General features: G+C 48.1%; 3 protein-coding genes across 4 annotated transcripts in view; 2 read left to right on the top strand and 1 right to left on the bottom strand.

Moving 5' to 3' along the window:
- The window catches only part of LOC126537611 (protein saal1), a 28868-nt gene extending 25662 nt beyond the window's left edge, over positions 1-3206 (top strand). The window contains exons 10-11 of the mRNA XM_050184764.2: positions 1013-1165; positions 3010-3206. Coding sequence (XP_050040721.1) covers positions 1013-1165; positions 3010-3176 — 320 coding nt within the window. The 3' untranslated portion in view covers positions 3177-3206. The remainder of the gene's footprint in view (positions 1-1012; positions 1166-3009) is intronic.
- Positions 3207-3218: 12 nt separating this feature from the next.
- Vps25 (vacuolar protein sorting 25) lies at positions 3219-4294 on the bottom strand. The gene has a single exon (XM_050184773.3). The coding sequence runs from the start codon at positions 4196-4198 to the stop codon at positions 3668-3670; it is 531 nt and encodes a 176-aa protein (XP_050040730.1). The 5' UTR covers positions 4199-4294; the 3' UTR covers positions 3219-3667.
- Positions 4295-4477: 183 nt separating this feature from the next.
- Orp8 (Oxysterol-binding protein-related protein 8) overlaps positions 4478-22721 on the top strand; it is a 137504-nt gene continuing 119260 nt past the window's right edge. For both annotated transcript variants that reach the window (XM_050184735.3, XM_050184738.3), the window contains exons 1-2: positions 4478-4682; positions 5229-5268. In XM_050184735.3, coding sequence (XP_050040692.1) covers positions 4671-4682; positions 5229-5268 — 52 coding nt within the window. In that variant the 5' untranslated portion in view covers positions 4478-4670. The remainder of the gene's footprint in view (positions 4683-5228; positions 5269-22721) is intronic.

A 22721-nucleotide genomic window follows, 5' to 3' on the forward strand; every position in this document is an offset into this window, starting at 1 on the left:
ACTGATATAGAATGAAGCAATGCTAAATTTCAGAACAAGGAAATGCACATGTAATTTTACTAGTGCATTGCTGGCATTGAATGGCTGAAAGGTTCAAAAGAGGCAACATTCATTTGAAACTGTTTCTTACATGTGTTACCATGGCAGACTTTCTTATGGGCCGGTGTCTGCAGACTTTTTATTGGAGAGACAGACATTCTGGTCATTCTGGTCTGTCAGAATGGCTTAGCCAATCTGAGTTCACCGAAAGTGATAACTGTGAAAGTGATTGATCTGGAACACCACCCCAGTTCACACAAAGGGTAGCTGAAGCAAAATAAATTAATTCAGTTCACCATCTATTGTTCATCGAGGAAGGAGTTCGATTATTATGTGAACAGCATGTGGTGAGATCAGCTTTTGGAACCGATTGTTATCTTTTTTTTTTTTTTTTGCCCCTGTAGAAAGTTCTGGAGGTGTGCACTATTTACAAATAAAATCAATATGTTTTAAAGTCAGTGCTCTGTAGTCTGTGTGGTATTCACTTCAGCCATGCACTATCAGCTTACCAGCCGTATGCAACTTGTGCGCACATCAGCGGCTTGACTACAGTTGTAAATGTTTTGGAAATGTGTGACAAGCACCACTGTTCCTCACTACAAACAGCAGCCTAGAAGGCACTTGTTGAGTGAGGCACCCATTAGTTCTACAGGCATGGTGATTTGACAAGGCGCACACAGGCATGAAAACGTGAGCTCAAGGTGTGAACTGGTGGCACTAAGATCATTTTTCATCTTCTCAAGGACTGTATTAAACAATCTTTTACACTGACAACCTGCTTATGTGTGTATTCTCATAGCCATCTCATGGCACACTTGCTGTTCGATCATGCATTTCAGTTGCCTTGTACACCCGTGGAAACTCTTAAATTTTCAGCCAGGTGGCACCATTGTTATTCCCGGTTGGCCAGCCATAAAGTGCCAAGTTACTGCAAAATAGCTGTGGAATAGAAACTGCACTGTTTTCTTTATAGTGCCACGCTGTGAAAAGTTGGAGTCCCTGCTTGTGCACTGGCTTCAAGGACAGGAGTCATTGCCAGTGCCACCCAGGCACTGTTGGCGAACCCTAGGTTCAGCAGTGACCCTCGTCAGCAACGTTCGGCTAGCCACTGGCAGCAAGGCTGAAGGTGACTGGGTGACTTTTGTCATTGCATTGGCTGTCGGGTTTTAACCTGATCATGTCTGCTGTCCAACACTCCTTGCGAGATTCACAATTAGTGTCCGCCAATGCGGGCTTGATATTGTAATGGGACAAAGTAGCCCCAGCCTTTGGTGAAATGCATGGGCCTTACGAACAGGGAATAAGTGGTTTCAGCCAACTTGTGTGGGCGATGAAATTAGGTCTTCGAGAGCATCTCAGTGAAGATTCACGCAGTATCTAGGCGCACGTTTTACCTGCCGTTGTAGCTTGGTTGTGGAGGCATTGCATTGCCAAGCATGAAGTCACGAGATCAAATCATGGCCACTGCGGCCGCACAAATCTTTCACGAGTTATACATTCCAGATGTGTACACATGTGACGTGTAGACCAGGGTTGCTTTGAATTTTCTTGATGCCTTGGCATGTAACCTTGAACTGAAGACAGCAGTTCAGACTTGGCATTGCAATTATTGCAGTGCATTTGTAAGTTTAAGGTCGTCAGCCTGCCGAGTTGCCAAGGAATTAAGCATTTTCGCCAAAGCTGCAGTTCGCGTACTTTTGCTCGTGCGTGCACATAAAGTGTATTTGGAATTTATAGCTGCCAGTAAGTGGTGTCCTCATTGCACCCTCAGCAACAGCTTCCGCTGAATAATCGAAACCAGTGAGGCCTAAAATCAAAAGGAAGGAAAGTTAATGTAGGAATGGCTTTGCATTGCACCATGGCTTATCCACAGTAGTAGCTCAGTCAGAAAGTCTTATGCAAGCATTATACATTTATGAGACACTGTCAGTCTTTACTGTCCAGCAATGTGCATCAGTTTTGCATGCTGTTCAAGAATGTAGCATTATGGTGTCGCAGTGAAGCAGCACATCATAATCTTGAAAAGGCTGTGCAATCTTGAAGGCTGGCCTATCACGATGTCATTGCTTGTTCTTAGGTGAGCAAAATGCACTGTGCAGAAGCTAAAATGCACTTTTGGCAGAGGATGAATAGTTCAGAGTGGAAGTATCCTTTAAAAGGCATAGTATGTTTTCAAACGAACACAAAAAAGGCCAGGCCCATTTTATAATCAAGAGCCAACTTCATAACTTCCATTGGTATCACCAAGTCAGCCAGCACCAGAAGCAGTAGGCAATGAAATTTCTGGTGTTTTAGACATCACCAATGCATGCAACATGTATGTACAGGCGAAGCCACTGCTAGCGGGGGGAACACGAGAGCTCGTGGCATAGCTTCGTGGAGTGGTACCACCAGTATCTCGTGAAGTCTTGGTAGACAACTCGTTGGGCTTTTCGCCAATCGCTTTCATTGTGCCTGCGCCATCGGTGGGGCTCTCCGCGGAGCGATGCCACGACTCCTGCGTTCCCGCTATCAGTGCCCGCACCTGTACATACATGTTATGCAAAGCCTAGTGTAAGTCAGCACTGCTCAGGTACTTTAGATGCCACTTAAAAATGTCCTGCTAAACCGCATGTGCCTTGAAGGACGGTGTAATTGAGAATAGTCTACTAACCATTGTAAAACCCTATGCCACTCATGATAGCAACAGTGCTATATACCCACTGAGGTGGCTTAGAATTCTGTAGCAGAGCTTGCAAATTTGAACTCCTCTAGCTACTTTAGTCACATTGCAGTGTGTGCGTGCGGTGCCTTATTGCAAGCTTATTGTGCACTCCAAACAAACTACAAAACCATGTTCCTCTTTATTGAAGAATAGAGCAATTCCCCTATACTGTCTTTGGTCTCAGAAACATGTCAGCTCATTTGGCATTAACGTCATGTAATGCTCAGATTACTTGTCACTTAACATGTGGTAAAATTTTATTTCAGATGACGAGCTTTATGGAAGGTTGAGAGAAATGCACTCGACCCTTCAAGCACGGCTGCACGAAGCACAGTCACACAGAGACTCCAAGCTCCAGCGACCCGAAAGCATAGACGACACATTGCACATGCTGCAGGGCGCTCTTGAGCAAGCAAGACAGTGTACAGGATGAAAATAAAAATTTTTTTTTTTAGTGCACAAAGCTTGGACTGTGTCAATATTGACAAACCTTTAATTACTGTGCATAATGAGAGGCGTGAATACACTACATGATCTTGTGTATTACATAGAGGCACAGTAAATTGCATTTTATCCGTACAATACAGCACTTTACATGCGGCATATTAGGCACAATGACGACGCACACAAGAAAACCATACCACTGTTTCACTGTTTTACGGTCAAGACAAAGTCGTTAAACCCGAGACGTGTTGCACTTTGTGTGTGTCGCACTTCGCGCTGCTATGAAATTCACAAGCCATTTCAAATAGGGATCAACGAACTTGTGCTCTCACGAGTACGGAACGTTTTTCCAAGCTATAACATCGCTTCTCTTTCGACACATTAGTAGCGACGAAGTAGGCTCTGGCACGGTGGGCGAAAAGCGTGCGGTGTCTTGCCTCTTGCATGCCGACACTTCACGTCGAGCGAAGAATAGATCAATTAAAAGAACTTGACGCCTTCGCTGCCATCGAAAGATATCAGCTCGGCCTTTCCTTGCTTTTCTAATGCTTGCAAGGATAACCGCAACAGGTCCACGTCGAGGCCAGCGAACTCGGTGTCGGCCGTATTGTCTCCCTGCACGAGCTCGTACAAGGTGCATACCGCGTTCAAATGTCCTGTGGCATCCGCCCAGTCATAGATCAGCTTTCCCCACTCCTCGAGCGATCGCCAATACACGTAGCAACGCGTCTGCTGCTTATCGGTCCAGGCGACCTGGCCTCGAGAACTCATGTACTTGAGGACCTCCTGGAGAGAGTCCGCCGACAGCTTTCGAGAGATGTCCTTATTGTGGAACAGCGGCGACGCGAGGGCTTCGGCGACGTCGAGTACGTAGGCTTTGTGAGCCCTGTAGTAGTTCAGGATCAGATTGCTCCACGCCTCGAGCTGCTTCTCCCTCGTCGCCAGCGTCGGCTGGAGCGTGAAGAACGGCGGAAAGCTGTACTGCCACGGCCATTCGAAATCGGTCGTCATGACGGGCTGCCCTGCGTTGGAAGACCAAACAAACACCACGGAAATAAATGTCAGCGCCAAGCAGCAGCAGAAACACCCGTCTCGAACGAGCGGGGCGTGTACACGGATCGGCCTGGATTGGCTATGTTTTCTGTGCTTGGATGTTACCACAGTGTGAGCTTTTTTGTAATGAGCTTTTATTTTTTATATCAGTCGTAAATACGGTAAAACTGTGCGGGTAAAATTAGCGGCAGATTATTTATATATTTGAAGCGGCCATGCGATAGTTTCGCGCAGATGTCACCGGCAATACTTCATCGCCTGCTTGTTCCGCTTGGCCTCGGCCGGTGCATGCTAAACAGGTGTCGCTGAAGAAGGAACTCAAGAGGAGTGGCGTGGTTTCAGCGGTTTTGGACTGTGCGCGGAAAAGCAAGAGTTGGTCTGTCGTCGATAGAAGTCTGGTCCGTGTCCCAGAAGTAATGACAGAGGCGTGATGGATTCAACGGTGAGATACAAAGCCGCCGCATCGATTGGCCGCTGCTACATCGTCGCTACCTCGTGTGCTTATTGAGGCCGTGAACGTTGCCGCGAAAGGAGCGCGTTTGTGCAAGAGCTTTCTGAAAAACCACCGTCGGCTTCTTATATCTTTGGTTAGAACTTACGCAGCCTTTATTGCGGATAGGGGACCAGTAGTAGGGCCTACGGTGTAAATTGCAAGGCGTCGAGTAGACGCTACCACATCGTGGCGGTATCGATCAGCTGTGTTGAACCGCTCGCGTCCGCATTTCTTTCGCTCGGAGAACAGAGTGCTTTGACTCTGGTTCTCACCGATTGATTGTCCATATATCACCCGTGTACCTGTAACATTGCTAGTGCTTGTCCGGTGTGTATTTACGGCTCGGGCGTCCGTTCGCGCGTGAAACTCCGTACGCGATGAGGAAGGCGGTCTGTCTTGGACGGCCCGCCGATGCATCCAACTGTGTCGAATGGTGCATTTCGTTCGCTACTTTCTCACTCTTTGTGTTGTTCCGTCTCTTTCTTTCCCTTTCAGAATCAGTTTAAAGAAGGCCGGCCGGTCAGCGCGTCCGGAGGTAAGGCTAATCTTTGAGCGCATTCTCGCACGACGAATTCGCGCCCAGGAAAACGGCAGCTACATTAGCAGCTTCTGATTGTGAGCTCACTTCCAGAACTCGCCGTCTCGCACTGCTCGAAATGCCTGCTCCGCGGTTCAGATGTTTCTACCTAGAGTTGATGAACATCAGCTGTTCATTCTCGAGATCTGCTGTCCATACACCTCATCATTTCCCAATCCTTTAAAAAAGTTATGTTTTTAATTGAGCATGCTTCAAAACATGTTCTACAGTGGGGACTAGTGGACACTACGTTGTGGGACGGTTTCCTCGTTCAATTTAATGTGGCTGTAGCTGTCACTAGGGGGCTATGAACTGCTCAGAACGTGCATGTGTATGAGGCTTCGCACCAGCTCTGAACTCGGCACAGAAGTTTGCTTGCAATGCACATGTTGCAAGTTCACTTTATATTGTCATGCAAATTCCGTCGTTTCTGTGTGACGGATAATCAAAGAGCTACACAGGTTGGTTTGTGTATTGTATAAGAATTACAGCTCACCGCAACAAACATCAAAGAAAGTTAGTGTAGGCACAATGCTCTTTGTTGTGATGCATGGAAGACTTGGGATCAACGGCTGAATTTACTTAGAATTTTAGTATGAACATATCCATCGTTTGAGGATTGCTCATGCTTCTTTTATAGAAGTTGCGACCACGGGACACAATTAGGACCAATAATTGTCTAGCTCGTGAAAAACTGTTTCATACTGTACCTGTAGCAGTGACTGCCAGTGTGATTACTATGTGCAATGATGTTTTCAAACATTCTATTTTCCCTAGTGCATGTGCTTTTCATAAGGTACGTTCAAACACTTTATTTTTACGTCTTGATATCGTACACTTCTGCAAGTGCTGCTACCGCTGCAGAGTTTGGCGATACTATTTATTTTCCTTACAACTCTTGCAACTATCTTTAAAGCACTGGCCCTGCAAACAGGTTCCTCTGTTGACAGAAAATAGTTCCACTTTTCTTGCCCTGCTTAAGATTCTTGTATACATGTTAGTCTTCATGCCATAGCCACAGCCTTCATCGCAGTGTGACCAAACGGATGCTTCTGGGATCGAAGAGCCATTTTGTCAATCACTTTAGGTTGGGCTGGGGTTTTACCCGCCATGTTCATTTAGTGGCCATTTGTATGACACTAAACGTTATTAACATGGTTTATTTGAAGATCGACTCTGTGCCCGTACTTTTCCATGAAGGAATCTTCTAGGGAAAGTATGCTAAATATTTCAAGAATAAAGAGTTGTACAGTAGTATTTCAAACAAGTTCAAGGATTACATTCTCTCAATGAAGAAATGACCTGGCGTATTTTATAGCTACCTTATAACTTTGCAGCTGCTTCAAAGGTGGTACCGGCTATGAGGCATTCATCCATTCAGCTTAGAAAGCGTCAGACAGGCTACACCTTTATTATTTTTTGTTTGTGGCATGTACTTGCAAGGAAGGGCTCGGCGACTTGTTTTTTTCTTTTTATTTTAGGACAATCAATCAATCAGACCAATTTTTCATCTTGGACCGTTGGGTAATCCCGCGACACCACATAGACGCGTCACTCTCCGCTACTTGCAGTTTCCTGGATTTTGGCGAGCCAGCAAAACCAGCGCAGCACTACGCGATAGCGAAACGCGAAAGCGCGGGCGGCGTAGAGTTTAGAAAACGAAACCTTTCGACCGCCCGCGTTGTTGTCAAGGGTAACGTCAATGAGTTGCTTTTTCCTAAAAAATCAAAACTGAACAAGTGGAATTTTCCTTGGTCTTGTAAGGCAATACAATTATCTTTTTTTTTATTATTACGAGTGGTTGCGTGCTAGTGACAAAATTAAAAGTGCCTTCATCGTCGGATTATAGTACTTGAATGTCCCGGGCGAGTCTCTGATCATGTCTTGCACTTACCTCATTTTCTCGATTACTGAAGCTCTATTCGCGATAATATTGATGCCTTAGACGTTCTCGAGCACTCATTTTAGCTTGACTAAAACACACACACACACACACACACAGTCATATCGTAAGCCAGCAAACACTGACACCAAGGACAACATAGGGGGAAATTACTTGTGCTTAATAAATGAAAAAAAAAATGAAATAAACTTGCCGTAGGTGGGGAACGATCCCACAACCTTCGCGCGAAGGTTGTGGGATCGCTCAATACCTACGGCAAGTTGTTTTTTCAACCACTTTCCATTAATTAATCGTTTCTTTATTTCATTTATTAAGCACAAGTAATATCCCCTGTGTTGTCCTTGGTGTCAGTGTTTGCTGGCTTCTTGCGATATTACTAATAAAAAATCGGGCCCCTCGGTTAACCCCCTTTCTTCCCGTTTATATATATATATATATATATATATATATATATATATATATATATATATATATATATATATATATATATATATATATAGCGACGGTAAAGGGCACACAGTAGCAAAGCTGTGAACGACGAAACTAAGTTTTATCGGGCGAGCCTGTGCCCGCAGAAAACAGGCTACACTCAAAAGCACAACGACAGCGCCGAACGCAGTCGGCGGTCGTCGAAAATCTCATCATCGGGCCAAGCGCGTCGGCTTTGATGCACGAGTCACCGAAGGTCCCAGAGTAATCGCTGGTGGCCGCGTGTCTTCCAGAAAGCCCCTACACAATCCGTTTCGCAGATTGCACAATCTTCCGTGACAACAGACAGCACATAGAGCCGTCGATGACATTCGATAAACTTCCGATACGTGCAGGCGCGACCTGCGCCGAACGATAACATTTGTTATAGGCGGTGAAACGCGGTCACCCCGATGAAAGGTAAACAAGTACACGTGTCAGTATTACCACCCGCGGTATTGGGCACAGTGCAAGAGAAGAGGCAGGCGAGGACAAGAAAGAAAGACGTGCGCATATATGCTAGTCCAGCCCGCTTGACGGCCCCACAGACGTTGCTTTTCGCAAGCCAGCTGCTCCATAAACGCCGCCATTTCATTTTTCAATCTACGTGACAAATACGTGTACAGTAATTGCGGAACGTATTGCGGTTGTTCAGAAGAACACACTGGTTCTCCCCATTTCCCCTCTACTGCGGGGTTTTCGTTTCCATTCGTGAATGGGAATCGTTGAGCACGAAATTGCAATTAGTCGATCGAGATGCGCGAGTGCGAAAGTGGCGAATCCGCGCGCACAGACAAGCTGCGTAATTACGAGTGCGACGGTGTGACGCGCAGTGAGGAAATGCGGCGTCGGAAAGAAAAGAGAGCGTCTACCGGAGGTGTATCAGTCATCGTGAGATTTACATAATGCGGACTGCGGCCGGGCTAAACCCTGTACACTCAAATGCATGGTGTGTGTCCCTTCTTCGTTCGACGTCCTGTCTTTGTGCGCGCATAAGTCTCTAAAGAATCATGTACAACCAACTCACCCAAAACATAACGCTTCTAAACCCTGCTTCCAGTGAGAAAAAGAAAGTGTGTTACTAAAGTGGAAAGAATTCTCTCGCTAGTTCTTTCGTCTATATAGCCTTTTCGTCTATATATATAGCCTCTGGGGGTACCACTGATCAGGCGGTCGCCATACAGTGTAATTATAGCACCAAGAGTGAAACTGTACGCGTGTGCCCATATATGGCTGGTTCGCAGATGAACTTACGTGGCAAAACACCGAACCTGACGTCACACGATGTCGGAGAGAGAAAAAGGCAAGTGAAATGGAATAGTGAAACATTGATCGCTGTGAGGATACACAATTGTATCGGGTATATTATATCAGGCGTGTGGGAAAGGCTGATGGATAATCGGTTTATTTTCGGCAGCGGCGCTGTGCCGAACCCTTAATATACAACGTAGCATTTTTTTTTTTTTTTGATACGCTCAATTTGAAACCTCCAAACTCTGATTGGGAGAGTTCACGCCAGTATAAGCTCACAGTAACGTTCCTTTTAGATATGCTGGAGCAACTTTTTCACGTGTTGGTAGTTCAGGAAGCTAATGACTGTATACTTACTATTCTAATGAAATACTTACTCGAAAATATTTCATTGCTTTTTTCGTTGTTCGAATGACACTCCCCGTGTCCAGAGATAAAGGTGAACAGGTTGTTCTAATTTTATACTTGACTTGGAATGAATGGTGTCTGGCATTTGCGTGGTTGTAAAGATGACGAAACTCGGGGCTAGAGATAAACGAATATCAACATTGTCAGCATTATCTGTGCACGGGCAAAGCTGAAATGAAGCAGGAGAGTGAAACGTGCTCGGCCAGGTTAGCGTTTTTTTTATTAGGTTAAGATAAAATGCATGCGCTGCGAATGAAATCTCCCAATTTATTTATTTTTTATTTTTTTTGCGCTCCGCAATTGCCGAAATATTGGTGAATGAATCAGTCAAGACCACAAAACCTATTCTAAATAATATAGCATCTATCTAGCACATCGAAGAATGCATATATATAACTACGCCGACGACGGAAATTCACCAGGAGTATCCTTAATTATAATTGCTGTCGCACTAAAGCGAACCATTTGGCAACGGGCAGTTAAACGTGTACCGCAAACGTTGTGAGCAGCGGCACAGAAAACTTTAAGCGTAAAGTCGGAAACGCAGAGGCAGCTTACTCTGTGAAGCCAGCTTTGGAATTGTATAGAAGAGCGTAAGGATGAAAGCACAAAGGAGTATTCGGATAACTTAGCCTTACTCTTCGAAACTATTTCTTGAGCTGCAGGAGGCAGTTTTTTCGAAAGCCCAGGACGCCTGCGCGTCGCGGAAGGTTGACCACTTATTTTTCCCTCTCATATTCAGACGGCTCAAAATGTTGGGACAGCTAAAAGAAGAAAGAAAGACGTGTGGTATAACGTGGACTATCTCAAGTTTCTTATTGCTTAATTGAAGGTTGAACTGAATAGCCGAGCTGATTGCTGCATGGTGCTGGCATGCATTCAATAAGATATCTCAAAATGGAGTTCACATCTCAGTCGCAGTATATTCGGCACGGTTGCCGATTCGAACTGGATGCTCCACGGGTGCTCGTGCCGGCAATGGTTATTGCGCAATGCTACGCGGAAGCGTTAAGGTGCTGGCGTCTAGGCATTCCTAAAGGGAGCGCTAAACATCACCTGCACACATCAGTTTAGACTGAAGTATTATCTTGAAAGTCTTGTTTTCATACTTTGTGTGGGGAGAAAAGCTGGAAGGCCCAAGTTCCCCTCCCCTCCGGTTTATTTATTTATTTTTTATTTCGCGCGCCGGTGTACCTCTGCTATTGCAGTATACGCCATTGGGACGTTTTTTTTTTTTTTTTCGAAGCATTTTCGAATTTTGCTTGTATTTAATTAAGGTGTTTTGGCGTAGGAAAAGTTATCGAAACAGGCCCCGGTTGAGTATTTGCTCATAGCTTGGAACGCTAGGCTTTATTTGCTCTTCTCTTACTCCTCGGTAAACGATCAACTACATAAATACAATTGAAAATCGTGGTTAGCCGAGCATGTTGGTATTCGAGGACATTTACTATTGCGAACAGCGCTATAGAACGGCGTGTGTCGTGTGTTCCCCTTGATGCTAGTCCCGTTCTCACGTTGTTTGCAAACTGTATATAAATGCACCTTCGCTCAGAATTACTGTTTTGGTGATGAACACCCAATAAACATTCGGAAAGAGCTTACGATGTTTCCTCATGTAATCATGTTTTTACAAACCTTTCGTGAGGAAAGAGTTTTGTCCCCGATGATATCGTTCATTATATACGGTTGTCGTCTGCGTCATCATCATCGTCACTTCAAAGTTTACTTCCGTGCAATTGAGACGTTGAGAAATTTTCAATATTTGTATTGTAGAACCAGGAAGCTTACGTGCGTTGAGCACTGTTTGGAGTTTGGAGTCAGATACTGTGCCGTGGTATCGGGTGTACTGCTACAGACGCGTCACGAAGCTCTTGATTTTACAGTAAAAAAATGTGCTTAGTAGCAGTTGCAAACATTCCTTTCACTACACCTTCCCAACCTCTGTCCTTTTGCTTATCGAATCGTGCATTTCATCGGACGTGTATGATTTCCGCCTTTTTACAGCCATATCATTCGCAGATTGAGCGTGGTTTTATATGATATCTATCCGGTATTGCTCACCTTCACACGAACACTCGCTACTGTATATATATACTCAACAAAACACCATGGATACCGCTCAGTACCGCGCTTACGAGCAAAGTGTGGTCTACAAACTCTAAGGTAAGTATACATTGCCCTCGTTAATAAACAAGTTTGGTTGGAAAAACTCCTTCAATTCGCTTAAAAACATGTATCGTTATTTTCTTTTTGCACGTTGCCTTGCTATACTTCTAAAGTCTTATATTGAAAGCGTTTAACTTGGTATTATTGCATTTACTTTATTTACTGCTCATGCACTGCGTCTCTCTTATAAGAATGGTTATGTCATATGATGTTTCATGCGTGTCCATACTGATTGTTTTGTGCGTACCGCCGTACCTATGTATATTTAGGGGAAAGCCGCTACACAGTGTCGTCCTCTCTTTCTTTTTCTTTTTGACCTTCTCCTCAGTCATGTATTAAGGGAATGCATGTCTGGAATAAATACTCGGGCTTTATCGTTGTCCTCATTAATTACCGTTCGCTAAAAAAAAAAAAAAGAAAGAAAAGGAAGGTTGTCGTGATCCGCGCGCAAGCCACATCGTCACGTCAAGGTCACCCATATATAAAGTACACCGAACGGTGCTCTTGTTGCGCCAGGAGGGCGGGTACCCTGCGGAGGAATACTAAGCGTGATTGGTCGATAGCTTCTCGAGAGCGGCCGTGTCAGCGCGATCGTCTGTTGTATGCACGATGATACCTAACATGCTCGATACGCCCACCTCGTTCTTCTCTCTACATGTCGTCGTCCCGTGTGTGCTTGGGCGGCAATTTCTGAATTGAGTCACGTCGCCGCCCCACTTCCAGGTACCATCACCCCCCCCCCCACACACACACACACACACACACGCACGCACACACAACGAACGGCGCATGCGCGAAGGGAAATTTCAGAGACAGCGCGCTCTTTATTGCCCCCACCGCGCTGGCTGCGTCACATCTCGTTACACTGTAGTGAGTCCGATGCTTCCGGCACTGCGCGGCTATATCCGGGCCCTCGACGACAATTCTTTATTTTTTCTTTTCTTTTTCATCACGTCGACATGCTGCGGAGGAGCTCGGGTTTCCGCGAGGCTTATGTCGCAACCGCCAGTGTAGAGTGCCCGTCTCCATTACGGGTTGCGTGGGCTCTCGTATTTCGTTGTTTATTTTCACAACACTCGCGTGGCGTTGAAAAACTTAAAAAAAAAAAAGCTTCGTCAGTCGCAGAATAAGGCCACGAAGCTCTCATACGCACTACGTACGCCTCCCCAACTTTGTGCACTGCAGCGAAGGAGGCAGTGCTAGTGTTAGCCAATCAGTAACAAGCGTCTCTTGCGATCGGCGCCAGAGAACACGAAGTATCTCCTTGCTTGTCCTTCGTATTCTCCGACGTCCGTTTGCAGGCCACGAAAGACCAACTCGTCTTACAACACGTTCTAACGAGCACCGATCGACTGCGTGTTCTGGGAAGTAGGACTAGTGCATTGTGCGCCGCTGATGCTTCCGTGAAGCTTCCGTTCAGTCGGAGCATGCGTGGAGGGCGATTAGAGGCGGACGTGGAGATCTGGTTCTCCGTTCTGGTTGGGTGACGCAACCCGTAGCTTGCGCTGCACTGCACAGAATTGCTGAGACGGAGTGTGGTGTTGTCCGAGATTGGAGAGGCTCTAAGCTTGCGAAATCGAGCGAGATCTGTGGACTCTCTCTCGGAACGGCACTCTTCGTTTGTTTTATGGAAAATTTCTCATTAACGGATAAAATGAATACCGTACTTCCGCAGCACCACCTCATTTGCCTCACGCCACAAGTCTGTGTGAAACTTCGCCGGATCGCTTAGCAACGGTGTTCGAAAGCTTAAAAAAAAATCGCAGTTTTGGCTTATACACGGCAGCGATATTGTGATAAAATTGCCCAACCTCGACCGGATGTTGCTTAGTTCGTGACGTCACAGATCACTAGGCGCTGCTTTGGGAATATGAAGGTTCCCTCGGCACTGGTTTTTCACGTTTAGGTCGCTTGACGTAAGCCTCCGCTTCTGGTGGAAGCTGCCCGTTTGGTATTCGACAGTGTGTAATATGCCAGTTTCGGTATTATTATATTGTCTCGTTATGGGCATGTCGCCTCGGCAGCGTAGTCCAACAACTGTATCTGCGTACGTGCGTAGCTTGTTTACAAAAATGGTTTGTGTGGTCGCTAAAGGTGGCTTCTCCACACTAAGAGGCCCTGTCGGGAGAAGCCAGCCTCACGTGCGCTGCTCCACACGTGATGGCAGTGCGTCTTTCTAGAAGTGGAAATAAAACGGCAGCGCGCGCACTGGTGCTGCTATTCTTGCCACGATATCTTCTTTGGCGCATGCTCGCTGTTTGCAAGCCTACTCTCGGCTCAGACGCGGCACCGTGAGTGGGAGGCCGGCCATCTTGCGTGGGGGCAGCCTCCTTCCAGTATTTCGCGTAATGACCCATATTGCGAAGCTGGAGAGCGGTTGAAGTCGCGGGGGGTTGTATTGTCGGCGTGTGAAATGAGCGGGGAGAGCGAGTTGTTCTGTGAAGGGTCCGGCCTCCCCCCTTTCCCGAGTGAGTCCCGGCGATCCTCTCCTGGAAACCAGAGAGCGGGAGGGGATGCTGTCTCGATGTTCGTCGTTGTGCAAGCCGTAACTAGGCACAACAGACAATTTGGAAGCATGTAAACAACGTTTCCTTGGAAACATTTTTCATTTGGCAAGAAAACGTTTGCGCGATATTTTCGTGCTACTGCATTTGTATAACGATGCGTATGATGGAGCTGCATTGTGTGCGGCAGATTGTACGCTTGTTGTTGAGTCGGCAATTAAATAGAAAGAAAAAGAAAAGTCAAGAAGAGAAATCGACGCCATTGGTTCAACTGTGACACACTTCGCACGAAATTTGCGGAATTCTTGAAAAAATTCGCCGTGCTGACATTTGTGACTAGAACCTGCAGCAAGCGAAAAGAAAGCGCTTCATATTTTTTCGCCGCACACCCAAGTTTTGTTCGTGCCCCGAGGAAGATGGCGTCGGTCCGGCTATACGCTTTCGGGCCGCGTTTTTTTCGCTCCAGAAATTTCGCTATATGCGTGTCCTTGACCTGCATTATGCACCCTTCTGTTCTTCTTGCATTCTTTTCTTGCGGACAAGCCACGTATGCCGTATATTTGCAGCGTCTTCGTTTAATATACAGACGGGGTGCAAATCACCTGTCGTACGAGTAACCTGTCGTACGAGTATCAGCGTGACTGATCGCACGCACGCACACGCACGCACAGGCGCGCGCGCACACACACACACACACACGCACACGCACACGCACACACACACACACACACACACACACACACACGCAAGGTGGTCGAGTTTGCTCTGCGTCTTGTGCGGAAAACGTCTCGTCACGGGGTCGAACACGACGTTTCAAGGATCGACACCGCGTCTGATATAGCGAACGTCATTCGTGGGTGGCGGACCACGTGCATCGCCTGTCAACACTTCCGGTCTGCAAGGGTCGATCGGCTGCACCAAAAGGGTTCCTCCACCGAAACCACGCGCTTGGCGACGTCCTCGGCGCGAAATACGTAACAGCACGCTTTTGTCGGTGTTAAAGAAAAAGAAGGACGTCGCGTAGTGGGCAGCCGATGTCCGCGTGAAGCACCACAATGACCGTGTGTTGAGCCCCCCCCCCCCCCCCCCCCCCTCCCACGTTTCCTATATATATATATATATATATTTTGTTTTTCGCTTCGCTCCCCGAGAGGAACCGCTGTCGCGCGATGAGCTCAAGCCCTTCGTGACCGGGAAGTCCGGAAAGCCGACGGTTTTCCGGAGGACCGACCGCGCTCCCTGTCGCCGTAACGGCGGGAGCCACGTGGTCGTCTCGCGTTGTTTTTCGAGCAGCGTGTGACTGACGTAATATACTTGGCCGTTGAAAAACACGGAATAAGCTGGTTACGCGTCCGCGCTGGTGGAGAATTTTGGCGTATGCGTGCGTGCACGTAGTGCCACGTGTTTCGGCTCCAAACTGCTGGTCCGAACGTAGGCGCCTCCGAAGAAGCTGCAGATTCACCTCGGGTGACGGGAGCGAGAGCTTCGCGCGCGGTCACCGTATACGTGGGGAAGCCGTCTGCGACATCTCGAGTGCATGTACTCGCTCGTCTTGTGTGTCCGTGCTGTGTTTCGAAACGCGCACTGCATGACTGTATAGCGCTTTCCTCTGCGTACGTGTAACGTACGGGTGGCGGTCGCGGTGTGCTCAGTACTATACGCGTGTGCGCGACAACCATGGGCCTCCGCAACGCCTTGGAGCGCTGGAAGAAGAGGCGGAAGGCGAGGCTTTCGCCGAGGCCGGCGGAGGCGGCGCGGGCGAAGTCGACGGCCGCGGAAACGATTCTGACCGGAGGTGGCGGCGTCGCGCGCGAAGATGCCAAGTGGCGACCGGCGAGCCGTAAAAGTGGACGCGAACCGCTCTGTTGGCGCTTTTCCTGGCTGCCGGGCCTGGCAACGATTCCCGAAGGAACGTGCTACGTCTGCGGTGAGTGGAGCGATGTGCGCCTTCGTCGGCCCCGTCCCGAGAATATATGGTGCAGCGATCGTGCATCACGGGTTGTCCGGTCTTCAGAAGTGCGGACGCTTTTAGGGAAGGGTCTTAGAAACCGGATCTACCGCGTGTTAGCGAGCTCGGACTTTTGCCTACGTGCATTTCATCGTGCTGCCGATGGAAATCCAGAGCTTCTCGCCAGGGCAGAACCGCCGCGTCTGCGGGCTTCAGGAATGAGAAGTTTTGCACATTTACAGCGCGCTAAAAAAGAAGCAAAAAAAAAAAAAAGAAACGGAGACCCAGAACGTTCAGATATTCATGTTGAAGCTATTCAACATGAACTTCATGTTGTATGCTCTGTTGTGTTTTTTTCCAGCGCCCTAAATGTGTATTCAAACCTAACAGCCCTGCTTTGTGCGTTCATTACTGCAGGACTGAGAACACTCGGCATGTGGACAAACCGTACGTCATCTAGTTTGAAAAGACACGTCGCGGTGGGCTTAGCATATGGCGTGCATTTTTGTGTCAGTTAGTTCGTTCGAAGCGAATCCCGAGTCGACATCTTGCCGCGCACACTGGTAGGCGTACATATACGCTTCAAGAAGATGGCGAAAAGTATGCTCGCACGGTAACTATTTCGCGCATATTTTGGTGTACAGGATCGATAATTAGTGTTACTTTGGCTGGCGCCACATGAGGTATGCATCTCGAGTTCTATACGGGTCTAGGCGAGAGTTGTTTCTGCCTCGAGGACTGCTTAAAATAAACATAACTGTATACATCCGCCCTCTTTCATTCTTCTCTTTCGACTGGCTGTTCCCTTAATTTCCTCTCTCTCTTCCTCTATCTCTGCTTTCGCAAAAAGTTTTTCTTGAGGATAAGGCACGAACGTACGACGACACAGACAGTATAAGTCGCACACAGTGTATTCGTGTATGTCTGTGTCGTTCATGAGCGCCTGATGTGTCGAAAATTCAAAACTAACTTGCATCTTAAAGTTGTGGGGTGTTTCCTTTCGAGCCGCGACGTACCAAAGGCGACGGCGGAAGCCTCGGATTTCCCTCCTACCTACAGGTATACGCGCCAAGACAACGCCATCATATAGGCCCATGGCAACTGTCTCCCACGAATACGCGAGTGGGGAACGCGCGCGAGCCTTGAACTTCTACTCGTTTCTATAGCGATGAATTGCGGCGCCGACGCAGCCAGGTGTGCGACATGTGGAGCGGTAGCCTAATCGCGCGTGTGTTGCGCGGTGTGCTCGCGGGACCGTGCACACTTTGGACCCCGATCGCGGGCCCATTAATTTGCGTCCTCCCGCAACGGCCCGCTGCTTGCGCGTACGCGCCACCGGTGCCCTTCTCCCGCACACGCGATGAAAGCGTGGTGCAGCGTTGCGTGGAAGCTTGCGCTGCGTCAGCGTCGCCACCCACATGCGGCGAGGTTGCACCGGCGCACGGAGCTGTGTTCCTCCGCCGTCCTCGTCTGCTGTCTAGTAAATGAACAGACGACAGTGCAAAGTCGGCTTGCCGCATTAGTAGCTGATACTCAAGGGACGTTGAAGAGGAATATTAGTTATAAGTGGATACATAAGCAAAATTATTGGACACCATAAAAAGTCAGTCTTACCGGGACAGAGGCATGGTAGGTCACAGAAGGCGCAACTGGGAACAAAAGACGGGTAGCGACGCTACGATGCATTCTTCGTACTAGCCCCGCGTGACGTCATGAATTTGAACAACGTCCGGGGGGGGGGGGGGAGCCTATCGATTGATTACATTGCCTCGCAGAGAAACTGAAGATCAAACTTAAGTTCTGATAACATTTTTCTTGCGCAAGAACGGCTCAAATACGAAAAAAATAGGTATTGAAATCCGTGACGTCACATTGACTTGTTGGCCCTACGTTTTGGGTGCCATATACTAAATATGGAAACTAACACTTCGCTAGTAAACGGCCATTTTTTTCGCCAATTAAGTGGAAACAGAACCTTGAAAACAAAAAAGACAGAATATGTCAACATGACAGTGCTCTATAAGGCTCCTTGAAAGCGGCAAACGAGCGTGCTAAGGACGACACCTAGTTTAGTGGAGCCCACGAGCTTCGCCCTCTCTGTTGAATAACAGTTTTCGCCACCGCCACCACAACCACGAGGCCGTCCGTAAACGCCTGCCGAAACAAAGCGCTACTAGACGGCTTCCTCATCGCCACAAGTCGATATGTTTCACATCGCTGCACTTCCTTATTCTTCTTTTTTTTTCTTTTTTTTTTTTTTGTGAGACTGGGAGTTTCGAATCGGTTTGGACCAAGGCTGCGTCTTCTGCCGCGCGGGGGCTGCCGGTCGTCCCTGTCACTCGCTGACTGGTGCGGAGGACCCCGTGCGTCCTTGGCGCGCGCGGCGCCATGCGAAAGGAAAAACCGAGCCACGTGCTTTTTCTTCTAACCTCGCCGGCTCGCGTTTACATGCAGCCCGGCGACGCGCGGCGTTTCGCGTGTTGCCGGCGACTGTGTGCGCCTCCGTGTCAGGCGCTGTGTGTACACTCACGGACGAGCGGCGTTTATACTGTTAGGCGGAAGTCTCACAGCGTGCCGCATATATGCATGCTTGCGCGCATGCTTCACTTATGTATACAGCGGGGTAACTGTATATCGACTCCGAAGAGGATGGCGCAGGCGTGCTCTCTCCGGTTCGGTGTATATATGTGTATAGTTGCGTGCAGTCTCGCGGGAGCCAATTGTGCAATATTTGTGCGTGACGTGCCCCGCGGATTTAATGAGGGTTGAAAGAGTGGCCGTTGTCTCGCGTGCTCCGAATTCGGACATGTAGCGAGATAGATACGCCCATAGGATGGCGCCGTAATCCCGCTCTATAGACCTCACGACCGTCTTGTAACGAGATAGATAGAGAAGAGACGAGCTGACGCACAGGAATCGTCGAGGCGTTCCATATCAAAAACTAAGGAGAAAAAAAAAATGTCAGCGAGATAAAGCCGGTTGTGCAACATTTTCGGATATGAGGAACAGTGTGTGAACAATTTGGCATTCTTCCCGCATACTCGATGAAAAAAAAAATGATTGAAATACTTATAGTTGGAGTCTTCACGCTCTCACTCTCAGGTAGAGAGAGATCGCTGCCGCTTTCAGCATATCGCGTACCAGCCGCGGTGGCGCATTTGATTTGTCGTTCTGCTTCTGCGTATACAGTCATCGTACATCGTCGCCGCAACAGCTGTCATCGCTCTCGCTTGTTCCGGCGAGAGGCGTGTCCCGAGCCGACCGTACGTGACCCATCATAAAAGAAGAATGTGCACAGATTGCGTGGAAACGAGCGCAACGCGCCCCGCAATTAGTGTGCAACCCCTTCTCGGAGCCACGCACCCGCGCTCAAATGTGTAAACAAAGCACGTGAGCGCGGTGACACACTCGGTGCTGCTGCCGCCGCGCACGCGGTGTGACGTCGGAATGTTTTATCGTATAGCGCGATGAATAGCCGCTGTGTGTCACGGGCGCACATTGCGTGTGTGTGTGCCGAGCTGCAAATATATCGAGCAGCTGGCATCGCGCATCACGGCGTGTTGAAACAAGCGAGTGTGCTGCTTCCGGAGCCGGCCCACAACGCCCTCCAGCTGGAAGGGCAAGTTGAAAAAAAAAAGTTAGTATAATTATATGATACACGCAATACGAAGAAATCGCGACGCAGCACTGGACTTATGACTAAATTTATGACGCGAGAAACGCAAGAGGGACGTTTATGTTCAAAAACGTGAGATGGCACTGTAGAGGTGACACAGTGTCGTATGCTGACACGTGACTGTCTTTCGAAATATTCCATTTCTGCCTTGCGTGCTTCTTACTAACTCAAGCAGTCCAGTGGCGTGGTGGCGTCCTGCGCGTGTAAGCTTAGGATATACGTTTGCCCAAGCAATTCGACATTCGTCAGCTATGCCACATGCGTCAGTACTCAACCTTCCGAAGTGTTAAAAATATTTACACGTGATTACTTTAAACTATAGATATGTTTTCACCCAGCGCAGTTTTTTCAGTGGCTTTGGCGTTCTGATCAATCAATCAATCAATCAATCAATCAATCAATCAATCAATCAATCAATCAATCAATCAATCAATCAATCAATCAATCAATCAATCAATCAATCAATCAATCAATCAATCAATCAATCAATCAATCAATCAAATATTTTCAGTGCTGCTCGTTGTTTTTTCTTTAGGAATGTACTGCTTCCGTTGCCGGACAGTGCTTCCTCTACAGTATAGTTCCTGCAGGCGCCAGTTAATTCTGTTCATCGTAAATTTACTTTCACCACATTTTTCTCGACGTCTTCAGAATCATGAACAGCGCACAGCTGCAGAACGGTGTAAGAGTGTTGTTCACTTCTTTAGGGAATCCTGTCGTGCTCGCGGAATGTGGACTGGATGCGAGGGCGCCCCACAGAAACGTCAGACGTGCGAACCAGAACTCTGACGCGTCTGTATACGACATACTTGGAAGTCTCCTATCTGGCCACCTGAAAATAAAAAATAAAAATAAAACAAAGGCGCCCGATGTAAAACGTCGTGAAAAACAATGCAAGTGATCCGCTATGCGACGACATGCTATGTAGCACCGCACCCATCCGTCTACCTTGCGACTCGTTTTAGTGAACCAATTTATGCGTGAAAGCCGCGCTCTCAAGCGGCTGCGTGCCGCCCTTCCTCTCGATCCATACCTTTTTAACGGCAGGCTCCTTCGGACTGCGAGGAAGTCTTTCTGCGGCGCTTGCGTCACGAGGAGGAGGAGGAGGCTGGACACGTGCGGAGGTGAGAAGGCGCACGTGCTTTTCCTCGACCTTGCCGTCGCACCGCGCTTCGAAAACCGCTCCGTATGTCTTTCAAAACTCGCTCTTGTCGCGTGCGTCGACGCCTTTTGCATTTTATCTAACCCCCTCCCCGCACCCCTCCACCCAATGTTTTCCTTTTCGCTAACGTACGCGACGTAGGAAGTAACGGACGCTCACGAGGTTCGCGGCCACCTGCTGTAACATTGCGGCGAACCGTTCCTGTCCCGGCTGCTTTTTCGTGTTGCGTGTGCTCTGGCTGGCGTTCACCGTGAGTCCTCTTTCTGCCGTGTGTTGTCCGCGGAATTGCGCCTTTCGTTTGGAGCGGCGGGCTGTTACTTGTTTCTACCTCTTGTCGTTTGAGACTTCGGGCTTGTTGCTTTCTCTTTCTTTTTTTTCGAGAGTAGTTTGTGCAATTACCCACTCCCGTAACGCGGTTACTTATTTCTTTTTTGGGGGGCCGGGGGAGTGGAGTGGAGAAGGGGTTTTGGTGGTGGGTAGGGGTATGTGCTACTGTATTTGCGGGGTCCCTTTTTAGGCGCTCGGTGTCTCATAATCAAGAAATACGGTATTTTGGAACTGTTACGAAAAGCGAGAAGACAACCAGTCTCGTTGCTAACAACCGCAGGTTACCGGCGTTGTAACCATTGGGCGTTCTGGTCAGGCATTTTTTTTTACTCATTGTTTCTGATGAATTCAACCACTTCCCAAACCGTATGTAGAAATATGAGTGCGTAGGATCTGTCGGGAGTCTAGCTACTTTTGTCCATAGTAAGTATAACTCTTCGAGTGTATTTTAAACTCGGACGGATAGGTTTAAGTTTGCATTTGGATCAGATATGTCGCCAATTTCGGGCGCCTTTAAAATTTTTTTTCTTCGTTAACAGTCACTATCGCATATTTGAACTTCCTATTTTGAATTATAGTCACCCACCTTTTTCACTCAAATGAACGTGCTCGTGCTGTCCGATGACGTGCAATAGAAACCACCGAAGAAAAAGAAAGACAAAGAAGGCCCGCATTCGCGGCAGCGTAATGTATACGTTTACTTCATCAGATATTTTTTTTTTCACTAATGTTCACCTGAACTCGTGCCACCGCACGATGGATGCTCTCTATTGGAATTGGAATCCGCAGGCGCTACGCTGGTTACGTAGTGCCGCGAAAGCGCCCATACAGCTCATGCGCGACGACGATGCGTGCACGAGCAGGCGTTTCCGTGTGATGCCAGCTGCTTAAGTGTGTATACTTACCCCATGCCGAAGAAAGAGAGAAATAAAGAAGGACGGAAAGACGCGCGCCGATTCCGATTAGTCGCCGCAGTCTCGCACCTGGATAGCTCGGTAGACCGCTTTGACGGGTGTGCGCGAGCTCGGCCTGTCGTTGCCGTTGGCGTCGTGCGCGAAGGCCGGATAAACGGCTAAAGAAGCGTATATATGCATATATCTTATTTTGTTGTAGCGCAAGCTGAACGACAAGGACAACATAAAGGCACATCTGACACGCACACAGCGCTAACTTTCAACAACAGATTTATCTCCAGTTCTCGTCGCTATATATACACACACACACCCTCGAAACGTCATACAACACGTGTAAAATCTCGGTAAACGTGAACAAAAGACAGGGAACCAGACGCAAGCACTTTTTTGTTTTCCCACACGGATATGCAGGCGTGCCTCCACACCGACGCATACACAACCACTTTTTCGAGGCCGGGATGTCCCTGACGCGATGTCCGTCCCCAGTCGTCGCCCGCACTGTCTTCTCGAGGGCCGCATATTCGCGTTGCGCTGGCGAGAACCATTGGCGGCTGTGGTTATTCGCTGTGGTCTGGGTGCGAGTCTCCATGCCGGATGATTCGGATGTGACAGAGACGCCTTAATGGAGGACGGCTCCGGAATACTGCTGACCGCGTGCAGTTCTGTTTTTCAACGTGCACCTCG

This window comes from Dermacentor andersoni, chromosome 4 (genome assembly GCF_023375885.2).
Source record: "Dermacentor andersoni chromosome 4, qqDerAnde1_hic_scaffold, whole genome shotgun sequence".
Classification (NCBI taxonomy): domain Eukaryota; kingdom Metazoa; phylum Arthropoda; class Arachnida; order Ixodida; family Ixodidae; genus Dermacentor; species Dermacentor andersoni.

Coding starts and splice junctions, on each gene's coding strand:
- Vps25 (XM_050184773.3), bottom strand. CDS start 4,198: ATGACGACCGATTTCGAATGGCCGTGGCAGTACAGCTTTCCGCCGTTC.